Source organism: Chrysemys picta, chromosome 4, assembly GCF_011386835.1.
Source record: "Chrysemys picta bellii isolate R12L10 chromosome 4, ASM1138683v2, whole genome shotgun sequence".
Classification (NCBI taxonomy): Eukaryota; Metazoa; Chordata; order Testudines; family Emydidae; genus Chrysemys; species Chrysemys picta.
In genome coordinates this window covers 107,470,956-107,495,247 of record NC_088794.1, presented here as the reverse complement: position 1 = coordinate 107,495,247, position 24,292 = coordinate 107,470,956, and the positions used below count along the sequence as shown (strand labels likewise).

The 24,292-nt window shown below is 37.3% G+C and overlaps 1 protein-coding gene across 14 annotated transcripts in view; it reads right to left on the bottom strand.

Annotated features, from left to right (window-relative positions):
• AKAP6 (A-kinase anchoring protein 6) overlaps positions 1-24,292 on the bottom strand; it is a 427,955-nt gene that overhangs the window by 43,066 nt on the left and 360,597 nt on the right. For all 14 annotated transcript variants that reach the window (XR_255087.5, XM_065595443.1, XM_065595441.1 and 11 more), the window contains 2 exons: positions 20,502-20,648; positions 16,770-16,994 (listed from right to left, as the gene is read on the bottom strand). Coding sequence is in view for 13 of the 14 variants with exons in the window: in XM_065595443.1 (XP_065451515.1) it covers positions 16,770-16,994; positions 20,502-20,648 (372 nt within the window). In the remaining variant the exon portion in view is untranslated. The remainder of the gene's footprint in view (positions 1-16,769; positions 16,995-20,501; positions 20,649-24,292) is intronic.

Sequence of the window (24,292 nt, the reverse complement as noted above, 5' to 3'; positions counted from 1 at the left end):
AGTGTGTGGAAAAAAATAAATCTCTGAAAATTCAAGGCCCAATCTAATTGAAAATACCTGAGTCTCTGGAGTTAGGAAAGCTGTCTGAAGGGCCCACAGATGCTAACTTACATGTTTTCACTTTCTTTGTACTTTTAGGTACAAAGGAATTGCCACACCCAATCGGACTAGTGGTCTCTCTAATCCTGTATCCTGTTTCTGACAATGGGCAATATTAGATGCTTCAGAAGAAGGTGCAAGAATACACTGAGGGCAATTATGAAATAACCACCCCAAAGTGGAAGTTTCTGCCTAACTTTTGCCAGCCTTCTGCCCTGAGGCATGAGGCTTTATATCCCCCCTTTATATTTTTTTCCTATCTAGTGTAATCATGGATAATGACTGAACTGTTACTCAAACTTTTTTTTTAATTATTTTTTTGTATTTATGTACTTATTTAAAATCAACATTCAGACATAGGCCAAGCTAGCAAAATTTGAGAACGGAAGCTCTTATGCAACCTTAACTCTAATGGTTGCTGGTGCTCTCAGTATACTGATAATACTAGTCAGAGTCATGTTTTCGAGTGGCGAACGAACAGCAGGAGCAAATGAACTCTTCAAAACAAAGGTGGGCCTATTTCACCACTTTATGTCTGCTTTAGGCCCATGTAACACCACAGATTTCAACAGAGTTGGCATAAGACTAGAATAATGACTATGAAAAGTCTGACCCTTTATTTTTATGCAAATATCACTCATAATGAAAAACAGTGGCAGGACAGGAAGTTGGAATTATGACGTATCAACAGAATGCTTTCCATGAGATGACGGTGGCTGTCTGCTAGCTGGCTCCTACTGTCTGCTGTGCTGCAGCTTGTGTTTTAAAATTAACTTTGCATACTGCATGAATATTGAAAATAAGAATTTCTATTAGTGAATGAAAAAGACAACCAATGGTAAGTAATTCCTCAAAATAAAAAAAGCCAAATGCCATGGACTGGAAGTGAATGATGACTTGTCATCTTTTAAAGAAAATACTGGCAAACACGGGTGTTTTAACTGATTTCAAGGTTAAAAGAAAATGTCACCTAATATAGGATCTCCGCTTAGTTGCAAATGGTGGGACTTAATCTATATTGAAGCTAAATATTCTATAAGTATGCAGTGAAGTGCAAAAAACAGCAATTGAAAAATGACATGATTAAATGGCACAACATGCAATCATTTGCTCTCAATTATATCAATGTATCTTCTTCATTTCAAGGAGTCAGGCAGAAATATTGTTTTTTAAATGCCTCTATTAAATTGGGCACCAATAATAAAATAGATGAGAGTCCTAATAAGCTCATTTATGTAACATACATCATACACTACAAAACTATTCTCTCCAAACGGGTTTGCACATAGATTTGTCTCCTTGTTGTCATCAGTCTTGGCTATATTAAAAGATTTTAAAGGCATAATGCTGCCTGCAGGCCCATTCACTGGAAAACCTTTGTATAACTTTTCTGGTTCACCCTTGTGAGATCTTTAATGCTAATTATGGAAAAAGTATTGATATAATATCTTTGCTGTCACATTTTATTACGATGACAGACACAACAGAATCAGGGATTGACATTTTGGAAATATCATCTAATTGCAAGTCAGAAACACGGAATGACAGTTTAAAGTAGATTACAACTTATTTCAAAAATAGTGAACTGGTTTCCTTTATTTAAAAGCCATACTTTTAATAGCATTAGAGGCCACTAAATTGCTATGCTGAACACATCTCTCTAGGATTCTCTGATCAGTGCATTATTTCTGCACAACGAATTTGGAAATTGTTCACAACATTTTAAAAAAAAAAATCCATATTTCCAGTGCCAATTCCATATTTTTTCCTGAGAGAGAGATATAAAAAATTAACTGCCATCCAAGTATTTTAAGATAAATATTTCATTTTTGTAAGTTCAATCTACCTATGTGTGTATTTATTATTGCCATGATATCTGAGTGTGTTGGGTTGAATTTTAATTCAATCAGATCACTGACTTGTAAAAAGATACACAAAGACATTTGTGTTGAAATCATTTGCAAACAACAATTAAAACAGCATTTTTAGGGACTAAAAGCAGCACCTGTATTCCTTCCAACTTGTCTCCTGAAGTACAGTATATGAAATAAAACACAATACTGAATCTAGAATTGATATTTCTCTTAGGCTTATTCCATGAAAGCTGTTATTATCTCTGTATGACATTCTTTAATTTATTTGTGCCACTCCTTATGCTGGGTTAAGTATTTTTACATATATTTATTTTTAAGAAGATAGTTCACTGGCCTGGTACTTAGTTCATATTCACATGTAATTAGTAATACGTAATATACTTCTTCTAAATTAAAAACACTATTAACATTCCAGACATATAAAACAATATGAAGATTAAGTTACTCTAAAGGAAACGATAATAGCTTACAGATTGCTTTTATCATTACTAAAATGCTGGTATCTATTACAGTGTCTCCCTGGAATAAAGAATGCACTTTTGGCAATAATCTGTTAAAAAAAGTGTCCATTATTGTTCAGATGCTGCTATCTAAAGTCTAAACTAGTCTGCAATTACAGAAAGGTAACTTTTAACAAAAAAAAAGAAAAATGGTGTTGGATGCAAATGTAGCGTTGCTACTAAAGCATGAAACACGTCTTCTGAAGCCTTATTTTTTCCTTGTGTGTGAGAGGAGAAGGTATTAATTAGAATTCATTTTCACATTAAAAGATTTTAGAACTTATTCACAACACACACTGATTGGTAGGTTAAATTGGCTCCAGGGAGCCATTTCCAAATAATTTGTGGGGAGGAAGGGAGGTGATGGGAAGAAGCCATTTTGCCCGCTATGGCACTGTTTGCATGTCCAGACTCTTCCAATTTCTGTCCTGTTTGCATTTATTTTTCAGAAGATTCTCCTTCCAATGAAAACAGGAGAGATTTTGAAGTATGTAGTGGAAAATGTTCATTTTTGGCAAAATATTCTAAAGAAATAGAGACAGCATCAGAAGGGTAAGATCAGGGCATGAATATTAGCGCTTTGTACGTCTTTTGTAACGAAACCTGAAAATCACATTATATTCACCTGGCATTACAAATCTGAAACTTGAGCTAGGTTTACTAACCAGTTCATCATGGTTTGCAAAACCTTCAGCAAACCTGGGTCAAGTTTCAAGAGAAGAACTTCAGGTTGAGGTGAAAATCTTCACAATTCTGAAACCGAGAAGAACGCAGTGGGTTAAGCTGCATTTTGGTTTGAGTTTTGGAGTTAATTTAAATTCAAAACTTGAACTGAAATTAAGGTCTCTTCTCAACAAGCATCAGAACTAAGATACAAACAACCCCTCTATTGTTCGGAGTACTGTTTCAGATATCTGAGTTTCATTCAACTTTAATGAAAAAGGATTATGTTGACTCATAGCATTTAGAACCCAGTATCCACCCAGAGACCTAAATATACATTGTTAAAAAAAAAGATTTACATAGCTTTATTGCATTAAGGTATGCCAATGCCTGTAACAGTTAGGTCTATGCCAGATGCGGCTACTCTGCCTACTCCATCCCCTCCTTAACATAGCCCTTTCAGAGCTTCTAGGCTGGTATATTTTCCTTGTTTCTCTGCAACGGTCTTCATACATTCCAGGAGGCACTGAGTGCTTCCTTCCCTTGAGAATGACACAAGAAGAACTTCCTGGTGTAACTTCAGATGGGGAAGCAGTGTATAGAAAATAAACTGATTTAGTCTTTTTAGGGACTTGAGAGCAGGCAAGGAGGCAGGAAGGGGGAAATGGAAACAGCTAGAGTAGGGAAAAGATAGTTCCTTTGGATTTTTTGTCACACTGGTGAGGCAACTTTAAACCTGGGTGAACAAAAAGATAGCTTGGAAATAACATCATCCCCACTCCTAATAAATTATGCCCATGTCTGAGTCTGCTTAGGAATACTAGAGGCAGAGATAGCGTTGTGCTTTCAACTATATCTGTTTATGCAGTGACAACAAGCACTCTTTTCTGGAACGTTGTGCCTAGTCTTATTGCAAAGAGTTAGTCCATCTAAAATAAAAAAGATGAATATTCAATTAAATGAAAATATTTTCTTACTTTGTGTCTTATCTTGCCCATATTTATATATAAGTTTTTTTCCAGGCTTATTGAGCTCAGTCCTTAACAAAGCTCACAGGCTTCCATTTCTTTAATCAGAAATAAACAAGAGCCAGGCTAAAGAGGCCACCTTCTCTTTTCAATCTCTCATTTAGCAGAGAAAGGGAACAGGTGGTGTGAAGTGCTCCTCCCTGTGATCTCTGATCCAGTAAAGGGAAAGTCTGCAGTGAAATGTTTCTCCTTTACAGCCAGGTACAAGCTATTTTCTTCCATTTCTACTCGGAGGAGAAAGGTTTAATTAGGTAAAGTCGTGGCCTGATTTTCCTGTACGTGGAAGTGAGAAGATACTATCCCTTATCTCATTAGCATGTGTGTGCTGGGATTGAGGTCACACTGCCTAACTGAATCTTTATTACCCGTTGTTGCTTCCAGACACCATTATGTCATGTCAGGTTCATTCCTCTAATACTATGTTGCCAGAGATTGCCATCCCCTCTAAATTGTCATCTCATGTTTGTGGTATGCAGTATTTTGTAATATGCAATCAATAAAAACCATCAGGGATGAAATAGTCCTTCAGACTATAAAGCACGGTCTTTTTGAATAAACGTTCCTCATAGAGGAGCTGATTCTGATATCCTTACTCACATTAAATTAGACTTTACTCTCCTAATAATCCCATTGAAATAAATGGGATTACTGATAGAGTAAAATACTACTCATTGTGAATAAGGGTATTAATATGGTCCATAATAATACTCCCTGATGGGCAAATGTTCTAATAACTCCCAGGTAAGACTAAATCTAGGAAACCTATCCTGTATAATTGAGGCAAAAATTGGGTAACTCAAATTAATATCAAAGCCAATAATATAGCTCCTAATCCCTGGGCTGAGTACTGAATATTTATCATCACTATTAAATCACTTACAGACAAATGTTACGATGTAGATTTCTGACAAATGTGTGACAGTTTCATAGACAATAGATCATTATGGTGACAGAAGCTCTGTTATAGTCTTTTCGGTCAATGATCCACCAATTTAAAAGAAACGCTCTTTAGTAGGATTTAATGGCTCTAGAGGACTTTAGTGGATCAATAATCCACTAATAGTGGTCTGATTTGGACTGTAAATGCAGTGCAATGGGTTCAAAGGAACAGTTATAGACAACCAAGTAAATCATATAATCGTATCCAGTGATTATCAAGTGGGCCTTAATGGAGAAAGTACACTGTATTTTGTCAGCTCTCAGACATTTCTCTACTGGGTTTTTCTAAGGAACTCAACCTTGGAGTTGAGCCAAATCACTGACCCTCACTTTTAAAAATCTGTCAATTAATATAGATCAATCTATTTTCAGCATGGTGGAAGTGTTTCTGTCTTTTATTTTAGATCACATTTTGCTCCCCTCTACACCTCCTTTATTCTTTTTTGTTGCAGGAATAAGTCTCTCACCCTGCTGATGGTGTTAGAAGAGGAGATGTCTGGATTTTCCTGTAAATGGATCCTCATGCAACAGCAGATGAAAGGCAGCAGGAGGCAATAACTTGCATAGATATATAAGAGCTATGGATAGGAAGGCCAAGGGAACAACATAGCTTCAAAGACATCCACAGTGGTAGTGGGGGGTAGGCAGGAACAAGTATCTGGTGCTCCCAAAAGATGCAAAGCTAGTTAGGGGCTAAGGAATAAGTATTCTCCACCTCAGTTCCTCTAAGAAAACTTCTGACCTGTTTTGGAGGGATGTGGAAAAAGCAGACCCCACACTTCTCTAGATATCCATAGTAGAGAAGGCTGTGGAAAGAACTGTGCGTCATTTGCACAATCTGTGTCATTTTGCATGACAGATTCCCTGGTTTTGATACCCTGCACAGGTGGGACAGCCTCTCTCTAACCAGGCAGTCCTTATAGTTAAGGTATTGAGAAGGGAGAGGAAACAGAGCAGTTTCTTTACAGCTGTTGTCCCCTAAATCCTCTCTCACAGCATCGGATTCACCCACAGACCCTACCTGCTGAAGAGGGAAGAGAGGAACTGGTGAGTCTCAGCCCCATTTCTTCTCTCTGACCAGTTGTAGTAAACAATAGGGCCAGCTGTCTCTAGAGACCACACTACTGGGTGTGTAAGGGGACTGGGAGTGGGGAAAATTTCACAGGGACTGAAGCAAGACCGCAATTAGTAGGGGGAAACATCTTTGCACCCATGCTGTTGTTAGGTCTCCTGTGGTTTGTTATGGGAGTCTGAACAACATCTCTCAGTCATTCCGGTCTTGAGATCGTTCCACTGACTCCTCCTGTCTCATGTTTGCTGCTAGCATGAGAATCCACTTACTGCAGGTAGATCCCCTTGTGATAACATCAACAGGAGAGTTATTATTTCTGCAACAAGGAAGATAATAAAAAGGTGAGCAGGGAGCAAAGTATGAAATAAAGAAACAAAGGGTCTGATTCATTGTTGCATCCAGTCTCTGCCAGGTGAGGGACTCAAGGTTGGGGGCAAATATGGGGTTTATACCACCTTCATGCCTCTGTTATTGTGGGAGCTGTTGAGGCCTGGTTTGGCCCTTGACACAGGTTAAAGTGGCCTCAGGGCTGCTTTAACTTGCATCTGGCTGCTTATGAAACCAAGGGCTGTGAAGCAGGCTAGTTGAGAACTATTTACAGCTGCACTACACCATATGGGGCATTCCCCATCTGCAGCGGGAATTCCCTGGTGGCTGGATCTTCTGGCTTTGTGGCCCATTTTTTTTGTCAGGGGAGCTAGAGTAAAGGAGCCATAGGGTACGAGTGAATCAGGGTCAAAACTATGTTTTAGAAACAGACCGAGATTGGCCTACAATTAATTTTAACCTTTGATTATTTAAAATGTGAGGATCCGCAGAAAAAGAAAGCACAACCAGAAAATTTACAGGTCAGGATCCACAATCAAAACAGAATGGTGTGGTGAAGGCTGCAGTCTCAGGTAGGATTTTTATCCTTACATAGGAATTTATATGATTGTGGCTTTAAAAGGGAAAACCTAACTGAAGCACAAAGTGAGCTCTCTCTTGAATAGCAATAATTAGAGCATTAACCTGTAACTTGGAGATGTGAAAACATCTATGCTTCTCAAGGGCAGTGGCAGAATCCCACATTTTTGGCAAAAATCATTCAGCATCTGTCTAATTATATTGTAATGTAACGTCACAAGGCTGGGTGCTGGCTTCCTTATTGTTTGGTATATAAATGTTGCCTTAGGATGGATGTCAGAAAAGTTCATTTGGGGTTCCTCAGTGTTTTGTAAATGACACTCAGCTTATCTGCTTTTGAATCTGACCTTAATCAGGCAATATTTCAAACAGTCCCATACTGGATGTCTTCCAGCCTGTTAAAGTTTAAGCCAATTAAAACTAGGTAAAGGTTTTATCATCTGTGAAAAGATTTTGGACTTTGGATAGCTCCTTATTGTTAAACATATATAAATTATTAGAACAGTGGTTTTTTTTATAATTTTGATATGTAGAAAGGATTAAATCCTGCCTGACTTCTGTTGATTTGGAAACTGTTTTGCATGCTTTTGTTACATCCACATTGAATTTCTGTAATTCTTTATTTGCAGCTCTACCAGCAGCATTGTTACACAAATCTCAGCACTGGCTTCCAACTTTCAACCAGAGTTAAAATTTGTATTTGACCGGATGGATCTTAATTGTTTGTCTAAAGTCTCACATCTTGGGTCCTGTACATTTTGTAAATCCATGTTGCTGGCTTTTCCTTTTAAATAAAAATTTGATTGTGGCTATAATTTTATGGCTTATCCAAACATGGCATAAGCTTTATCCATGGGCTTTTATTTAACTGATTTGTTTTTAAGATTTGCAATATTGAATGTTGAGCAACACTTGAAGATATTTATAATGAAAAGCACCATACAAAGTGTTTGACTGACTCACTAACTGATGATTAATTACCCATTGCTATCAAAGAGACGGTCCTAAGCCATAAATTAAGAAATATTCATGTGGCAATATCTGGCATGCTCAGTCACAAATTCAATGAAATATTCCTATCATCAGTGGTTTTAGTGATTCAGAGGTACAAATATTACTGCCAGTTGGTAGGACACTACCTTTACATAGAAAACCTGTATGCAAATAGAGACAAACTCTGCGAGCTGTGAAAGACAGCATTTCATGGACATTTAGGAACTTTTAATGAGACAATGTTTGCCAACATTTTCAAATATAAGTGACCTAATTTTCAGAAGTGCTGAGCATCCCAGTCCCACTGAAATCAGTGGGAGCGACAGGTTTTCAGCACCTTTGAAAATCAGGCCACATTTTATTTTCAGTGCCTGAATAATATGGATTTAGGAGCCTAATTTTAGGACTCAGGTTTATAAATTTTATCCATTATTTATTGGTTTATATAAAATTAGATTAGAAAACTCTAAGAAATGTGGCATTATGGACAACTGAACTGAGCACGTGCTCCGATATTATAACCAAGAAAAAGTTGGGGGGCACTTTCTAAGGTTGACTGGCAAAAAGCAATAGCAGCTTATCCACTGCTGTTTGAGTGGATTTTGAGACAGAGGAACTCCAGCAAGTCCAAGCTTGCCCTTGAATAGATTGGCTGTGATGGATCACTGTCTTTTTTTTTTTGGTTCGTGATGGATCATTTATCTTGAACTGAGCCCCTGGATGAGTTTTGTTATGAAATACGGTGAATGTATGATAAAGTAATTAGGTTCCCCCCCTTTTTGGGAAGGGATTTTTTTGGGGGAAAGCAGCATACTTTTATCAATATAAGGTCAATCCCCTTTGCTAGCCAATAATTCACACAGTTCTCTGCACTGACCACGCTCATATAATAAGATTTACAAAAAACTGTCACTACAGAATGCACATTCCCCTCCCCATTTTTACTCCTCATCCCTTCCTGCTCCAGGTCTCTCCTGACCCCTTTCCCAGGTGTAGGCAACATCATTAAACTAGGAAATCAGTTTTGCCAAGTCACACAACTTAATTGTGAGTCTCATGATATTTGTTAAAGTCCCAGTGCCTAGAGCTATGTGTTTATATGAGAATCTCCTGTTTCATTAAAAAAGAGTATGTTTCTGGCCCTCATGATTGCAGAGAAAAGGTTGAAAAGGTGAACCCAACAGCTCAAAAACCAGAAGAGCAATAAAAAACCTCAAATTTATATATTTTTAAAAAATCTCATGATTTTTGAGATTCTAATTCATGAGTTTTATAATGGTTGGGCTTAGCAATAGTATGAAATAAAGGTCCTAAGCAGCGGTCAAAAATGTTAATGCTCAACAACATAAAACACCCCTATCTACCCTATACCCCCTTCTTTGTATACAATGATCCTGTCAATACAACTCTCCTCCCCCTAGCAGGCTGGACTAATCTGTGTTTGCAAGCTCACTTAACATCACTGTTGATCAGCCAGTAAGTGTCACTATAGACTGAAATGAGGCTCATTCTTCTCATTTGGGAGCTGAGTGTGAAAAATGTTTGCAGCAGCCTCTGGCCCTTGCAAGCTGATGGAGGGAGTGATTGAGTATGCTGGGTTTCCAAAACAGTCGTACCTAGTGCTATGTACAGAATACTGAGCTGACCAGAATATATAGGACTTTTTGTTGCTGTGAAAAATGTAGAACAAAATAATCATACACAAGATAGCAAATGATGACAGTAGCTAGCATTCATTCTGATAATAATGAAGGAAAACTGAAAAATCATATCCAGCACAAATTGAACTTTAAATCAAAACAAACAGCAACACAAGAAACAGTCTTTCTTCACCACAAAAGGACTGTATTGAGAGGCAACCTAGAGACAGGAAGGATGGTTTTGTGGTAAAAGTAAAGTCCTAGAAATTGGAAGAGCTGGGTTCTAGCTCTGACTCTGCCAGAGACCTTCTGGGAGAGCTTGGGGAAGACACTTAATTTCTTTGTGTTTCAATTTCCCCATTTCTAAAAAGGGGAAAAACTATACCTACCGCAAAGATTTAGCGAGGCTTCATTCACTATATTTGTACAGCACATTCGGGTCTGTGGGTGGACAGTGCTATAAAAATACTATGTATTATTACTGCTCAGCAGTATTCCAAAAGAAAATGTGCAACAGTACATTAATAAAAAGTACACCTAAGTTAATGCAGACCCAAGATCAATTTTCATAAAAGAAAAATAAGTCAAAATAATTATCTACAAGGGAATGAAACGTTTTCCCATACATACCATAGTGTTCCTGTGCTATGTCCTCAGTATGTTTACCTATAGCATTCAACCTTTTCTTCAAATGAAAAGGGAAAGGAAAACAACTGCAAAATGAAATAACTTTTTCCTGTACCATATGTCCAATTTAAAATGTAATGCCACAGAATAAAAATCAAAAGCACTGTTGTGTTTATTTTATTAACAGGAGTATGTATGCAGCAGCTATAGGTATAATCTGCATAGGACAATAAATTTCCTTTAAGAAACAATGGTTTACATTCTGCAGTGAACAATGTTAATTAGGTTAATCTCATAGTTCAGTGGAAAGTAAGTCAAACTAAATACTAGCAGGTTTACCAACTAGTGGCATAGCTAATGTTTTTGAAAATGTTCTAAATGTCCTCTCCCAAATATATAGATTATACATTGTAGTATTGTTAATTATATCCATTTTCTCTTTTATACACTCCCCCCAGGAGTTTAGTGGAGATTGGAAAATTTACTTATAGTGGATTTCAGATTTAATGAGACATAGATGGTTTTAATATACATGATAAAGTGATGTGCTCTTCCCATATTTTATATGTACTTGTTTTTTATACTCTAATGGCTACCATTTTGAAAATACATAATTTGATGTTTATATAGTATAATTATTAACTAATCAACTATGTAATAGTGCCACATTGTTTAATATCATTAGATCTCTTTGCATGATATTATGCGTAATTTTTGAATAAAAGGTTTATTTCATTTTGAAAAGTTGTGTGTGCATTACAGATGCAGGGACTAATGTATAGGTGTCCATATATACTATGACTGTGTGAAGTTAGACTCCTAAGTCCATAGGTAGGGACCTAAATAAATGATTTGATTTCCAATAGAAATGAGCACTCAACCGTTCCTATTAACAACTTACATCTATTACTGTGAAGGTCTACAAGTCCAAGAACAATATTCCATCTGCATCAAATCCAATTGTAAAACAAAAATAATCAGCATGATTATTTGTTTTTGTCCACTGCCAGAAAATTGTCAAACAAATAACCAAACAGTATGTTTGTCCTAACCCAGGTCTACAGTTTCACTCAAAAAGATCTTGGAAACACTGATAATTCCAGAAAATGCCAAATCTGCATTGTCTGGCTATACCGAAAGAAGGACAGGAGACATATGACATGGATTTAATCATGCCGCAACTTTATTATTAAATGTTTGGGACTACCCGGTAGATAAAAGTGTACAGTGCAGGTAACCTCCTGTTTATTCTGTAATTACCTGCTCCCCCTCTTTTTCCATCAAGGTCCCTCCAGCAAATCCATTGCCAGGACCTTACTACCCACTCTCCCTGGCGTACCAATCATAGGAGTCCCCAACCCTCTTCCCCTGTTCGTTCCTTTAACAAACACTTCTTTTTAAGTCCTTTTCTAAGCCATGTATACCTTCCCTATGGAGTACCTGCACTGGACATCTGCCTACACTTAAATAATGAGTTGTGACATATAGCCTGTTGCCCTTCATGCCATGCATGAACAAAGCCCTTGCTGAACCCATGGTGGGGAAGGTGTAAAAACCCCATCCCGTCCTACTAAAGCGAGACTCAGTAAGTGGTCTACCATCTGGAATCATACAATCATCCCAGCCAGGGCTTTGTCATGCCAAGCCTTAAAAACATCTAAGGAAGGAGATTCCACCACCTCCCTAGGTAACCCATTCCAGTGCTTCACCACACTCCTAGTGAAAAAGTTTTTCCTAATATCAAACCTAAACCTCCCCCACTGCAACTTGAGACCATTACTCCTTGTTCTGTCTGTGACGGGTTGGATCACAGAAACCCCCTTGGGAGCCGCCACCCAATGTGCAAAGACTACCCCTGCTCCTGTTTTCCCTGCCAGCTCAGGACTCCAGCACCCTGTCTTGCTGAGCCAGACACTCCTGTCTGGCTCCAGACACAGACCCAGGGTCTGAATCACTTGTCCCAAAGCTGCAAGTTTACCTGAAAACAGCTCGCAGTAGCGCGCTTGTCTTTAGCACTCAGATGCCCAACTCCCAATGGGGTCTAAACCCAGATAAATCCGTTTTACCCTGTATAAAGCTTATACAGGGCAAACTCATAAATTGTTCGCCCTCTATAACACTGATAGAGAGATATGCACAGTTGTTTGCTCCCCCAGGTATTAATACATACTCTGAGTAAATTACTAAATAAAAAGTGATTTTATTAAATACAGACAGTAGGATTTAAGTGGTTCAAAGTAGTAACAGACAGAACAAAGTAAGTCACCAAGCAAAATAAAATAAAATGCGCAAATCTATGCCTAATCAAACTAAATACAGATAATCTCACCCTCAGAGATGTTTCAGTAAGTTTTTCTCAGACTGGACACCTTCCAGGCCTGGGCACAATTCTTTCCCCTGGTACAGCTCTTGTTGCAGCTCAGGTGGTAGCTAGGGGATTCTTCATGATGGCTCCCCCTCTCTCTTCTCTTCCCCCCCTTTATATATCTTTTGCATAAGGCGGGAATCCTTTGTCTCTCTGGGTTTCCACCCCCCCTCACTGGAAAAGCACCAGGTTAAAGCTGGATTCCAGTTCAGGTGACATGATCACATGTCACTGCAAGACTTCATTACTCACTTGCCAGCACACACATATACAGGAAGACTCACAGGTAAATACAGCCATCTGCAGACAATGGGAGTCATCAAGATTCCAAACCATCATTAATGGTCCACACTTTACACAATTACAATAGCCCCTCAGAGTTACATTTTATATTTCTAGTTTTAGATACAAGAGTGGTACATTTATACAAATCTACTCAGTAGATTATAAGCTTTGTAATGATACCTTACAAGAGACCTTTTGCATGAGGCATATCCCAGTTACTTACATTCACTTATTACCGTATTTTCTCTAAAACTATCTCAGTTACATTATATTGACTTATTATCAAGTTTTTATAAAACCATATAGACTGCACAACGTCACACCCTCCTCCTGAACTTACTGCCAGAGACTTGGCCACTGACCATGGCGGAGGCAGTATACCTAAAATTCATTTTTGGGCTCCCCTATGGGGCAGACACTCCTGTGTCCCCCAAAAGGGAAAGAGACCCTGACCCAGCTGTAGGCTCACAGCTTCCAGCTATGAGGGACCTTTCGCTGGCCAGCAAAATCCCCCCCCCCCTTTCACTCAGGTTGGGTTTGCTTCCAGCTAGAGTCCTTGGGGTTTGTTCCCACCGCAGCAGTCACCAGGACCCCAACTTGCAGCTCCAGGATACATGTCTCTGTGCACCTCTTCCACTCCATTACAGTCAGGTCATGCTTCTGGGTCTTAATTGCTTTGTCTCTTAAGTCCAGGCTGGTGGGCAGCCTTTTCTTTTGCATGTTCTGCCTCCTTGGCACTAATTTCTAATTGTCTTAGTTCCAGCCGTCTCTTATGTTCACTTTCTCTCTCTTTTGCTTCCAACCTGGCCAGCTTTAGTTTAATAGCCGCGTCACTGGTACTCATTGTCCTGCTTTCTCGTGCTGGGCTACAACCACTCTGCAGTTCACTGGAACTGAGATCACTAGTACTCATTGTCCTGCTTTCTTGTGCTGGGCCACAACCCCTCTGCAGTTCACTGAAACTGAGATGCACTCAGCTCAGGGGATTCTTAGTTACCAGAGAGCTTCCTTTTCTGTCCCTACTTCCCTTGCCCGAAATAAGCAAACAGAAAATAACAAACCAGTAACCACTTTGTCTGTTCTCCAGCCACCACACTTAAAACTCACTTAAAATCACTACCAGTATCTCAAAGCAATCAACTGTGCACAGATCCTGCTCGACTACGCCACTGTGACGGGTTGGATCACAGAAACCCCCTTGGGAGCCGCCACCCAATGTGCAAAGACTACCCCTGCTCCTGTTTTCCCTGCCAGCTCAGGACTCCAGCACCCTGTCTTGCTGAGCCAGACACTCCTGTCTGGCTCCAGACACAGACCCAGGGTCTGAATCACTTGTCCCAAAGCTGCAAGTTTACCTGAAAACAGCTCGCAGTAGCGCGCTTGTCTTTAGCACTCAGATGCCCAACTCCCAATGGGGTCTAAACCCAGATAAATCCGTTTTACCCTGTATAAAGCTTATACAGGGCAAACTCATAAATTGTTCGCCCTCTATAACACTGATAGAGAGATATGCACAGTTGTTTGCTCCCCCAGGTATTAATACATACTCTGAGTAAATTACTAAATAAAAAGTGATTTTATTAAATACAGACAGTAGGATTTAAGTGGTTCAAAGTAGTAACAGACAGAACAAAGTAAGTCACCAAGCAAAATAAAATAAAATGCGCAAATCTATGCCTAATCAAACTAAATACAGATAATCTCACCCTCAGAGATGTTTCAGTAAGTTTTTCTCAGACTGGACACCTTCCAGGCCTGGGCACAATTCTTTCCCCTGGTACAGCTCTTGTTGCAGCTCAGGTGGTAGCTAGGGGATTCTTCATGATGGCTCCCCCTCTCTCTTCTCTTCCCCCCCTTTATATATCTTTTGCATAAGGCGGGAATCCTTTGTCTCTCTGGGTTTCCACCCCCCCTCACTGGAAAAGCACCAGGTTAAAGCTGGATTCCAGTTCAGGTGACATGATCACATGTCACTGCAAGACTTCATTACTCACTTGCCAGCACACACATATACAGGAAGACTCACAGGTAAATACAGCCATCTGCAGACAATGGGAGTCATCAAGATTCCAAACCATCATTAATGGTCCACACTTTACACAATTACAATAGCCCCTCAGAGTTACATTTTATATTTCTAGTTTTAGATACAAGAGTGGTACATTTATACAAATCAGATGATCACACTCAGTAGATTATAAGCTTTGTAATGATACCTTACAAGAGACCTTTTGCATGAGGCATATCCCAGTTACTTACATTCACTTATTACCGTATTTTCTCTAAAACTATCTCAGTTACATTATATTGACTTATTATCAAGTTTTTATAAAACCATATAGACTGCACAACGTCACACTGTCATCTACTACCACTGAGAACAGTCTAGATCCATCCTCTTTGGAACTCCCTTTCAGGTAGTTGAAAGCAGCTATCAAATCCCCCCTCATTCTTCTCTTCTGCAGACTAAATAATCCCAGTTCCCTCAGCCTCTCCTCATAAGTCATGTACTCTAGCCCCCTAATCATTTTTGTTGCCCTTCACTGGACTCTTTCCAATTTTTCCATATCCTTCTTGTAGTGTGGGGCCCAAAACTGGACACAGTATTCCAGATGAGGCCTCATCAATGCCGAATAGAGGGAAATGATCATGTCCCTCGATCTGCTGGCAATGCTCCTACTTATACAGACCAAAATGCTGTTAGCCTTCTTGGCAACAAGGGCACACTGTTGACTCATATCCAGCTTCTGATCCACTGTAACTCCTAGGTCCTTTTCTGCAGAACTGCTGCCTAGCCACTTGGTCCCTAGTCTGTAGTAGTGCATGGGATTATTGTGCATGGGAAGAGTGCTGCTGATTGAGACTTGATGGATATTGCAGAACAAGAGACAACCCTCATCACCCTTACCTCAGCAATGGTTTAAGATTTCTAAAACCCTACAATTAATGGTCTATCCCTCTTCTTTCTTATTTCATCTGTCAAAGATCATCCATAGAGAAAGGTGACCTGCGAGATGACACTGAGGAGGTGATGTTTTGGAGCTACCATACTGACAACTATGAACACAAGACAATCTTGTTGTCCAACCAAGTCAGAGCTTCATTAACACAAACATACTCCTGCACAAACTGGTAATGGAACAATAAAATATGTCCTTCATACTAACAGTAGCAAAGATGAGTCCTGGCCTCCAGCTGAAGGAGGTAATGGTCTGAATATGACAAAGGTGTAAACTGCATCCCCCATCACCAGTCCCAGGCTCAAGACTAGATTGTGGCCAATCTCATAGTGGGTGTGTCTATCTCTACCTATCTCTAGTTAATAAGCCTGATTCTTCTCTCATTATACCAGGTATTTGCCCGTGGGATTACTGACTTCAGTACAGCTACTCCTGCCTTAAGTGAGAGGAGACTCAGGTCTCATGTCTATTAAACTGGGGTGCTATACAACACATTAACTAAAGTGTTCAATATAGAGACTTCAGTACACAATGTAATCATTTATAATGAAACCAAGTTTATAGTGAAGTAAAATAAAAGACACAAATTGCTAGCAAATTCTGATGACAGAGAGCATCCCTTTGAAGTTTTACTGTAGAAAAATAACTTCTCTGTAAGTGTGCAACAGTACATTACATGAACACATTGTATATAAATGCAGGTATAAATGTGACTGTACGATTACATATGTGCATATATTGTATTATCATTACCTGACACATATTTTATCTAACTATTAAGAGAAATCTCGCTATGAAAACTATGTTTTTTTTATTACCTTAAAATATTGCAGTTGTTTCTCAGCAGTCATTGTTCCTTCATTTTCTTGTCTCAGACAGGAATTGAAGATGAAAAGCTCTGTATCTCTCAGCCACCCTTTCAGCTCTTTGATCCTGACCTCCAGCTGCCTTACCAGACTGCCACTTTCAGGTGAGAGCAGGTCACGTGGACCTGACCCACTGTGCCCTACCATTGTGTCTTGGATCTTCTCTCCTAGGGTTTTCTAATGCATTAGATTAAAAAAAAAAAAAAAAACAGAGATTAGTCTTATGTACCAAAACATATCACAGGTTAGTGAGCAACAAGAACTATCTGTTAGATGACCAGTAATATTTTTTCTAGTTATTACCAATATCAATCAATTTATGCTTTGTATCCTTTATTCTCATTTAGGGCCCAATTTTCTTCTCATTGAAGTTCAATGGCAAAACTTTCTTTGACTTCAGTGGGAGGAAGAGCAGGAGCTGGTCCTTAGTGACAAATGGATTTTTTCATAACAACAATTATGGACAAAGAAGACTAAATTGTACTCATTAGATTAACTTTGTAAAGTGATCACCTAGGAACACTTGCCAATTGCTTAAGATAACTAAATAACTTTACCACATAGTAAGGATAGGAAATATTATAAATAATGAGTTAACCTTACCTAAAATCACAAGTTTTTAAGCATGGCCATTGTATACATTTTTAAACTATGGATTCCTAGAATAAAGTTTTCAAACTTGGATGTCTAAACTTAGAATTGGGCCAAAATCTGGCCAAAATGGGTGGCCTGAATTTCAAAGGCAAACACCACCTACAGCTTCCAGTGAGATAGGAATTTCAGGTGCTTAGAACCTCTGAAATTAGATAATTAAATATGGATTTAAGTACTTAACTTTTAAGCTGCAAAAAGTTTAAAATTTTTGGCCCAAAATAAACATTCACCTATGGTCACCAATTAAATTAATTTACTGTTGCTTTTCCAGACAGCTTTTATAGTAAAAGAAACACTAGCTACATTTTCAGGAGTGAGCATTCTGAGTATAATCAATGTGCTGAAGAGGCCAAGGATGGATTGTGCAGGGAGACTTAACTTCCCTTTCAGTATCTTAAAAGGCAATCCCTCAACATCACAGTGGAAGCATGTGGTTGCCTGCTTCTATTATGCTAAGCTGTGTTTCATCTAACCTATAAAAGGCTGTCAGTCCAACACTTATTATAAGCACTAAATCTGTGCTATTGATTGTAGAATTTTGAATAAATACTGACAACCATATCCTATAACCTTTTGAATTTATAATTAGCAGGGCTTAATTGTTGTAACATGAAGATACAGTTTTAAGTGACCCTGTATGCCTGTCTGTGGAAAATGTACCATCCCCGTTCAGTGGGACATGATTTATTGTGATGAATTAAGCCTCCAAAAATAAGCTTTACAACACAAATAAAATTAGATTAACAGACATTAATCTACTGTGTAGCATTGTGTAAATAGTATCTTTAGGAGATCATAACTTGAAAACATGCATTCTTGGCAACACCTTTCTATTTTCATGGTGGAAATATTGATAATTTGAAGACTCTCAGAGGAATCCAGAGTTAGCTATTGTTTTTATGCTGTAACAAAAGTAGCAGCAGGAGGTGAAATCAATGCCCTTGGAGGGTAGGGTCACAAAAAAGAATTTATTGCCACTTTTTTGTTCTGGAACAGTTTGCAATCATAAATTCTTCATAAACAGAATACTTCAGAGAATGGTCCGTCTTCATAAATATACGACAGAGGACATCAATTTCATTTAATTCACAATTTGTGTCAGCACAGCAGATGCCAATGCCTGCCTTGATAGGGTTGTTTAATATGCAATTGAGACAGAGTAATATTCAGCACAGGGGACAAAATTTCACAGATTAAACTGTACGCACCACTGACATTTCATTCTAATGTATTTCGATTCCACACTGTTCACCTTAGATGAAAGTAATATTAAAAACCATATCCCTCTATTTTACCATTGTTAGAAGTTAAAATCTTTGTCTTTAATTTTTTTCATGCCAATTAAAATGTAATCATGCCAATTAAAACAGTACGCCTAGTGTTGCTAGTTTCTGCAGAGGTTTTTATTAAATTAAACAAAACTCTATCCAATTCTGCTTATTATACATGAAATTGCATTTAGCAGGAAAACTGCATTTTTTATTTTTCTTGTAAATGCAGAAATTGATACAAAAAGTAATCTATAATTATATTTTGATTTTAACATGCTGAGAGATAAAGTTTTTTAAATGTATTTTAAAAAAGACCGGGTAGTTTTTTTTATTTACATTTTGAAAACTGATTTTAAGAAGGATTATATATCAGTTGCTTTCAAACTGTCTTTATATCCTACCAAGTTTAATCAGAGGCATGGTACTGAGCTTGAATTAAACTGATTAAATGTGCTTCAAGTCACAAATGTCAAAGGTTTATAAATAGAATTATTTTTAAACAATTTAAATACAAATTGGTTGCCATAATTCTTCATTAGTTGAAAAAGCTAGACTGAGAACTTAGTAAATTCTGTTTTTTAAGAATTATAATACTGCTGTTCAATCATTTAAAAATGAATTTAGAAATGCTGCACATTACTTTTTAAACAAACTACTGATAGGACAAACTTAACTTTTTGTGACAATTGGCATATTCATAGACTCAAGCTGTTTGAAACAGCTGAACCACGCAGAAGAAAAAACATGCAAAATGGCTTTTGTATTACTACACAAGTTAAAATGACAAGCCAGTATCTAAGCTGACCCTGACAAGTTGTGTATGTAGCTTTATTTGCAATATCTTAGAAATACTGTTTTTAAAAGTAAGATAATAGCATGCAAAATTATGCTGTATAACTGTATTGCTAATATTACACATCTATAATTAATCATTTAAAGTAATTTATAAATTTATCTTACCCTTGATTTGAAGTGAAGGCAATTAAGTAGAAGTGGATGAAAAAATATAGTTTAACTTCTCCTCTCTCTCTCAGCTGTCTTACAACAATAGAACAATAGTGTCTCCTGCATAGTGCCATCACTAGTCTCTGGGTAACAGAATCACTATATTGCTTTTTTTGCAAATTCTTGTATCTCACACTTTGGCTGAAACCCAGCCCATCATAGCGTGAAATGAATTACATGAAACTTTTTTTTGGCTTTTGTCAAAAGTGAGCTGAATACAGCAGCGTGAAACTTACCCTGGCTGCATTCTTAGATTCAGGTATTCAGATTTGTACCAAATTTGCATATTTGTTTTTGAGCATTCAATATCACCTGAAATATGTAGTGACAACCCCACTTTTCATCTTAAGGGTATAGTAAATAGTTAAACAGTAGATGTCTCTAACATGTACTTTCAGAATAAATTCTATTAACATTCACTCAAGCATGACAGTCAGTGTATATCAGATATACTGTATTATAGTTGACTTGGTGCATGCCCATAATACATGGCATATTTTACTTACATTCTTTATGTATTAAAGAACTAAAATTATTAAAGTCAGACAGGTGACAAGCATGGAATAAAAAAAATCAACAGAAGAAGAAAATACTAGTTTTTTTTTTATAATAGTATGAGTAGCTTGTTTGAAATGTATGTAGCGAATTGAAAGAGCAAGATATTTGTGCCTCAAATTAGAAATCAGACAGACAGCGTACTTCAACAGACAAAAATGTACATATAACCCACAAACAGTAATAAAAATGCAAATACCCCAAGCAGTTCCCATTTTTCATTAATTGAATCCACTTTTTCAAGGAGATCATTTGGTAGTAAAACACCACTTTTCTTCAAAGCTTCAACCTTACTAAGCAGTTCCATCTTTTTCGGGTGCCTGATTGACATTTCTACATTATATCTCTAAAATGAGAAGAAAAAGATAACATTAGCTACAGTAAATTGTTTTCTCTATTAAAATTCACCCTTAAAAATCAAAATGCTCAATTGTCATCCTGATCAGAGAGCTTCCTTTTTTATATAGCGAAACACACAACCTTATTAATGTGTCTTGGAAAGGATTTTTCCATAGGATTTCAGATGCACACTGAGCAGGTGGTTTGTATGGGTGGGGTTTAAGTTAGAAAAGTTGGCAACTGATTGCATACAACAAAATTAGACATAGCTTCCAACAGTCCCTCATCTAGAACCTGATCTACCTTTGTGTTCTTGAAATCAGGTGTTTTCCTAATTTTATTAAGGCATGTTATTCCTATCAGAAATACTGAAGCATGACACTGAAACTATGAAAATGAAAACAAGTAAATTCCACATTGTTGTAAGCTTCCGGCACAACTTTTTTTCTCTTGATTGTCCTGTTGGGTTTTGCCTCATATTTGGGTCTCAGGAGGTTGAGAGCTATGAAATTAAGGCATATGATGACATCATATTTTAGCCACGTTAAAAATTATTAATATCTTATTTCAATAAAATTCTAATGATTAGATTTTTGTTGAAGCACTCTTACAGTAGCACTAAAATGGTGGCACAAATAAGAACAGCAACAATGCTCACACTGTTCAAATGCTTCTTCAGCCTACAACTGCTCGTTATTTCCAGTGTGATTATTTACCTTTTTAAAAAGAAGATGGAAATAAGGATAAAGAGAAATTTAACAAACATTTTACAAAATTACTTTAAAGTGAATCTCTAAATATTTCAGTTGGCTACTTCTTATATTTTTCACAAAAGGACATACTGGCATCTGCAAGACATATTGGTAAGTAAATCTCTTTAAAACACGTGTTCTCTTAGAGCTACGTTAGTATTATATATGATGGTTACTACAATGATTAGGTATGTTTTAGTGGACTGCAGAGTAAATCAGAAAATGCAACACACACTCTTACGTAAAAGCACATTTGTTGAAATGGGACTTCTTATATTGCCAAAAACCGCACCTTTATTCAGCGAAGGGAATACAACACATTTTCCCAAACAAGTGTTTAGAAAACCTACATAAATTATGCATAGCTATTAGCAAACTGCATCTTCAACATTAAGCTTTCTTTGCTTTAAAGTCAGCCAAGACAGCTACTACAGTAGCTCTTAGCCCAGATATTAACATTTTGGGTAAGTATAACAAAATTAAACTAGAATAAAGAATGTTTAAAACATGGGTGCTTTTGCCAGATCCAAGAACATGTACTGTAGCAAAACAAAACAAAAAACAATTGGAGGCAGCTTAAAGAAAATAAGAAATGTGTGAAATCACTGTTTCAGCTAATAGGTCCTCAGCATTTCCATGCATATGTTTGCATATTGTTAGTTTCATATTTTAATCTTCCATTTACACAACACATGCACATCATTTGTATTATGTAAACTTCACAAAATATTAGTCATTTGTGGATCACAGAGCAAAATCTTTTAAATGAGGTGATTTAAAGCATTTCACATTATTAATGAACACTGATCAGGTGTCTGTGTATCAAAAATTGCATGAATATTCATAGTAAATATCAAGGAATTGTTTAAAATTTATAAAGAACTTGTCTTCTGATAGATGGAAAACAGACTGTGCTTTCTAAAAATGCGTGATAACAGGAGGCAATCGGGTTTTGCATTGAGGAATTGCCTCAACCCGCAGATAATCCAGTTTCATTGGACTAAAATGTTCAACAAGTATGCTTCTTGGCCCTATATTATTGCCTTTTCAGCTAGAATGGTGACTAGAGGAGATTACAATCTGCTTTATGTAATCTGATTTCTATTTAACGATGATATAGCTGAAAAGGATTTGCATAATTATTTCCATAAGTACATGTAATATCAAGGGGAATCCATAGTCGATTACAGCTAGGCACTGAAATCCAGTTTAGCTAGGAACTGAAATCCAGTACACATTACTCCTTTTCTTTTTCCAAGTGAATTAATAGACTGAGGGAGTCCTCTAGCTGTGTGACACTGGTGCGGGCTCTGGTTAGTTAACACTTTTCACCTGTGATTGACTGATTTGGTTGTTGTTGCCTGAACTAGATTTTGGTTATGCTCTTGGGTAGTATAAAATCAATGACAAAACAATACAGGTTGCATATGTTTCATAACAATAATGTTCATGCTAACATAAAAACTAAAACATTTCACTTAATTTTGGACTAGATAAAATAATTCTGCAATGTAGCATAGCATGAATAGTTTCTGTGACAGATGTTATAAAAGGTTATTACATTAAAAAATAAATAAGCTAGACTTTATGTATGCTTTCTGTCTTTGTCACCATGTAACCTACTGTATATAAAGCATGACGAAACCTGATGATTGATAGAGAATGCATTATACAGTAACAGTAAAAGATGAAAGAATTCAGTTAATTGTTAGATGTATTGGTATGTGAGTGAAAGTCAGTATTGTTTCACTTATGAAAATTAAAGTGAAGTGTTTATTTTAATTTAAGGAAAGAGCTTAATGTACAGCAGGTACAGTTTAGGGACTGATAGCACTAGATGCTATTGCTAATGCTTTTTTTTTTTATCCATTAAACACCTACACTCTAAGCAGTTGCATGGCAAAATTAGCTACCAGCTCTATCAGTGCTGCACAACCCTAGTCTAGGAGGACTACTTTATCCTGTGGTGAGAAGATAATTTAATCTTCATATTCATTCTATCCGCGGCATTAAGTGAGCAAAGGCTGCTCCATTGTGACAGTCTGTGAATGCTATGATATAGATTACTGTTCAATAGCCAAAAATGAGATTAAGAAAGTTAAAGTCACAGGATTTCTCACAGTAGCTGCAATAAATAAATGACTAATATTTAATTTTCCACAGCACTTGCCCCACCAAACTTTAAAAAAACACACATTGAAATACTGTCAAGTACTTACAGCATGATTAGCTGTGTGTATGTGTGCATGCATGGCTGGTTTTGTGTTAATGAATCCACCCAGTAGAAATAAGAAGCATTGGTATCTATGTTAAAGAATTTTGATTCTTTTTCTTGCCAAAAAAGGGAGTTTTAAAAAAATCACTAAAGAGTTTATCTATTAAGATGCTTGGCAAATTCATATTAGGTGACTACTTTTTTTAAACCAAAAGTACTTGAATTCCAAAACAAAGGAAGTAAAAACACGATTTCTGTCAGAAAGAAATATTCTATGAAATCTAGGAAGGCTTGACTGAGGACCCCTCCCCCTTTTTGACACTTATGCTAAGGGATACTTTATATATATCTATATAGATATATATAAAAATAATTGTGTTTGTGTGTGGAAAATCACACCCGAAAATTCTGCCCAAATGGAGACTGGAACAATGCCTTGTAACAGTGTTAATTGTCACCATGGAAACCAGAAGAATAAGCCATTTTGAAACTGGTATAGAAGGCACACATTGAGCAACTCAAGCATTTTTCAGCCTCCCTCAGTGTTAAGGAACAAGATGCCTAGTCACTGAGAGGTCAGAGAAAGAAATCATCATGAAAGGTTTGTAGATGTGCACTGTCTGGTAAATAATAAAAAAAAATCTGTACACCGTTAACAACGCTGTAAGACTGCACACTGCATCT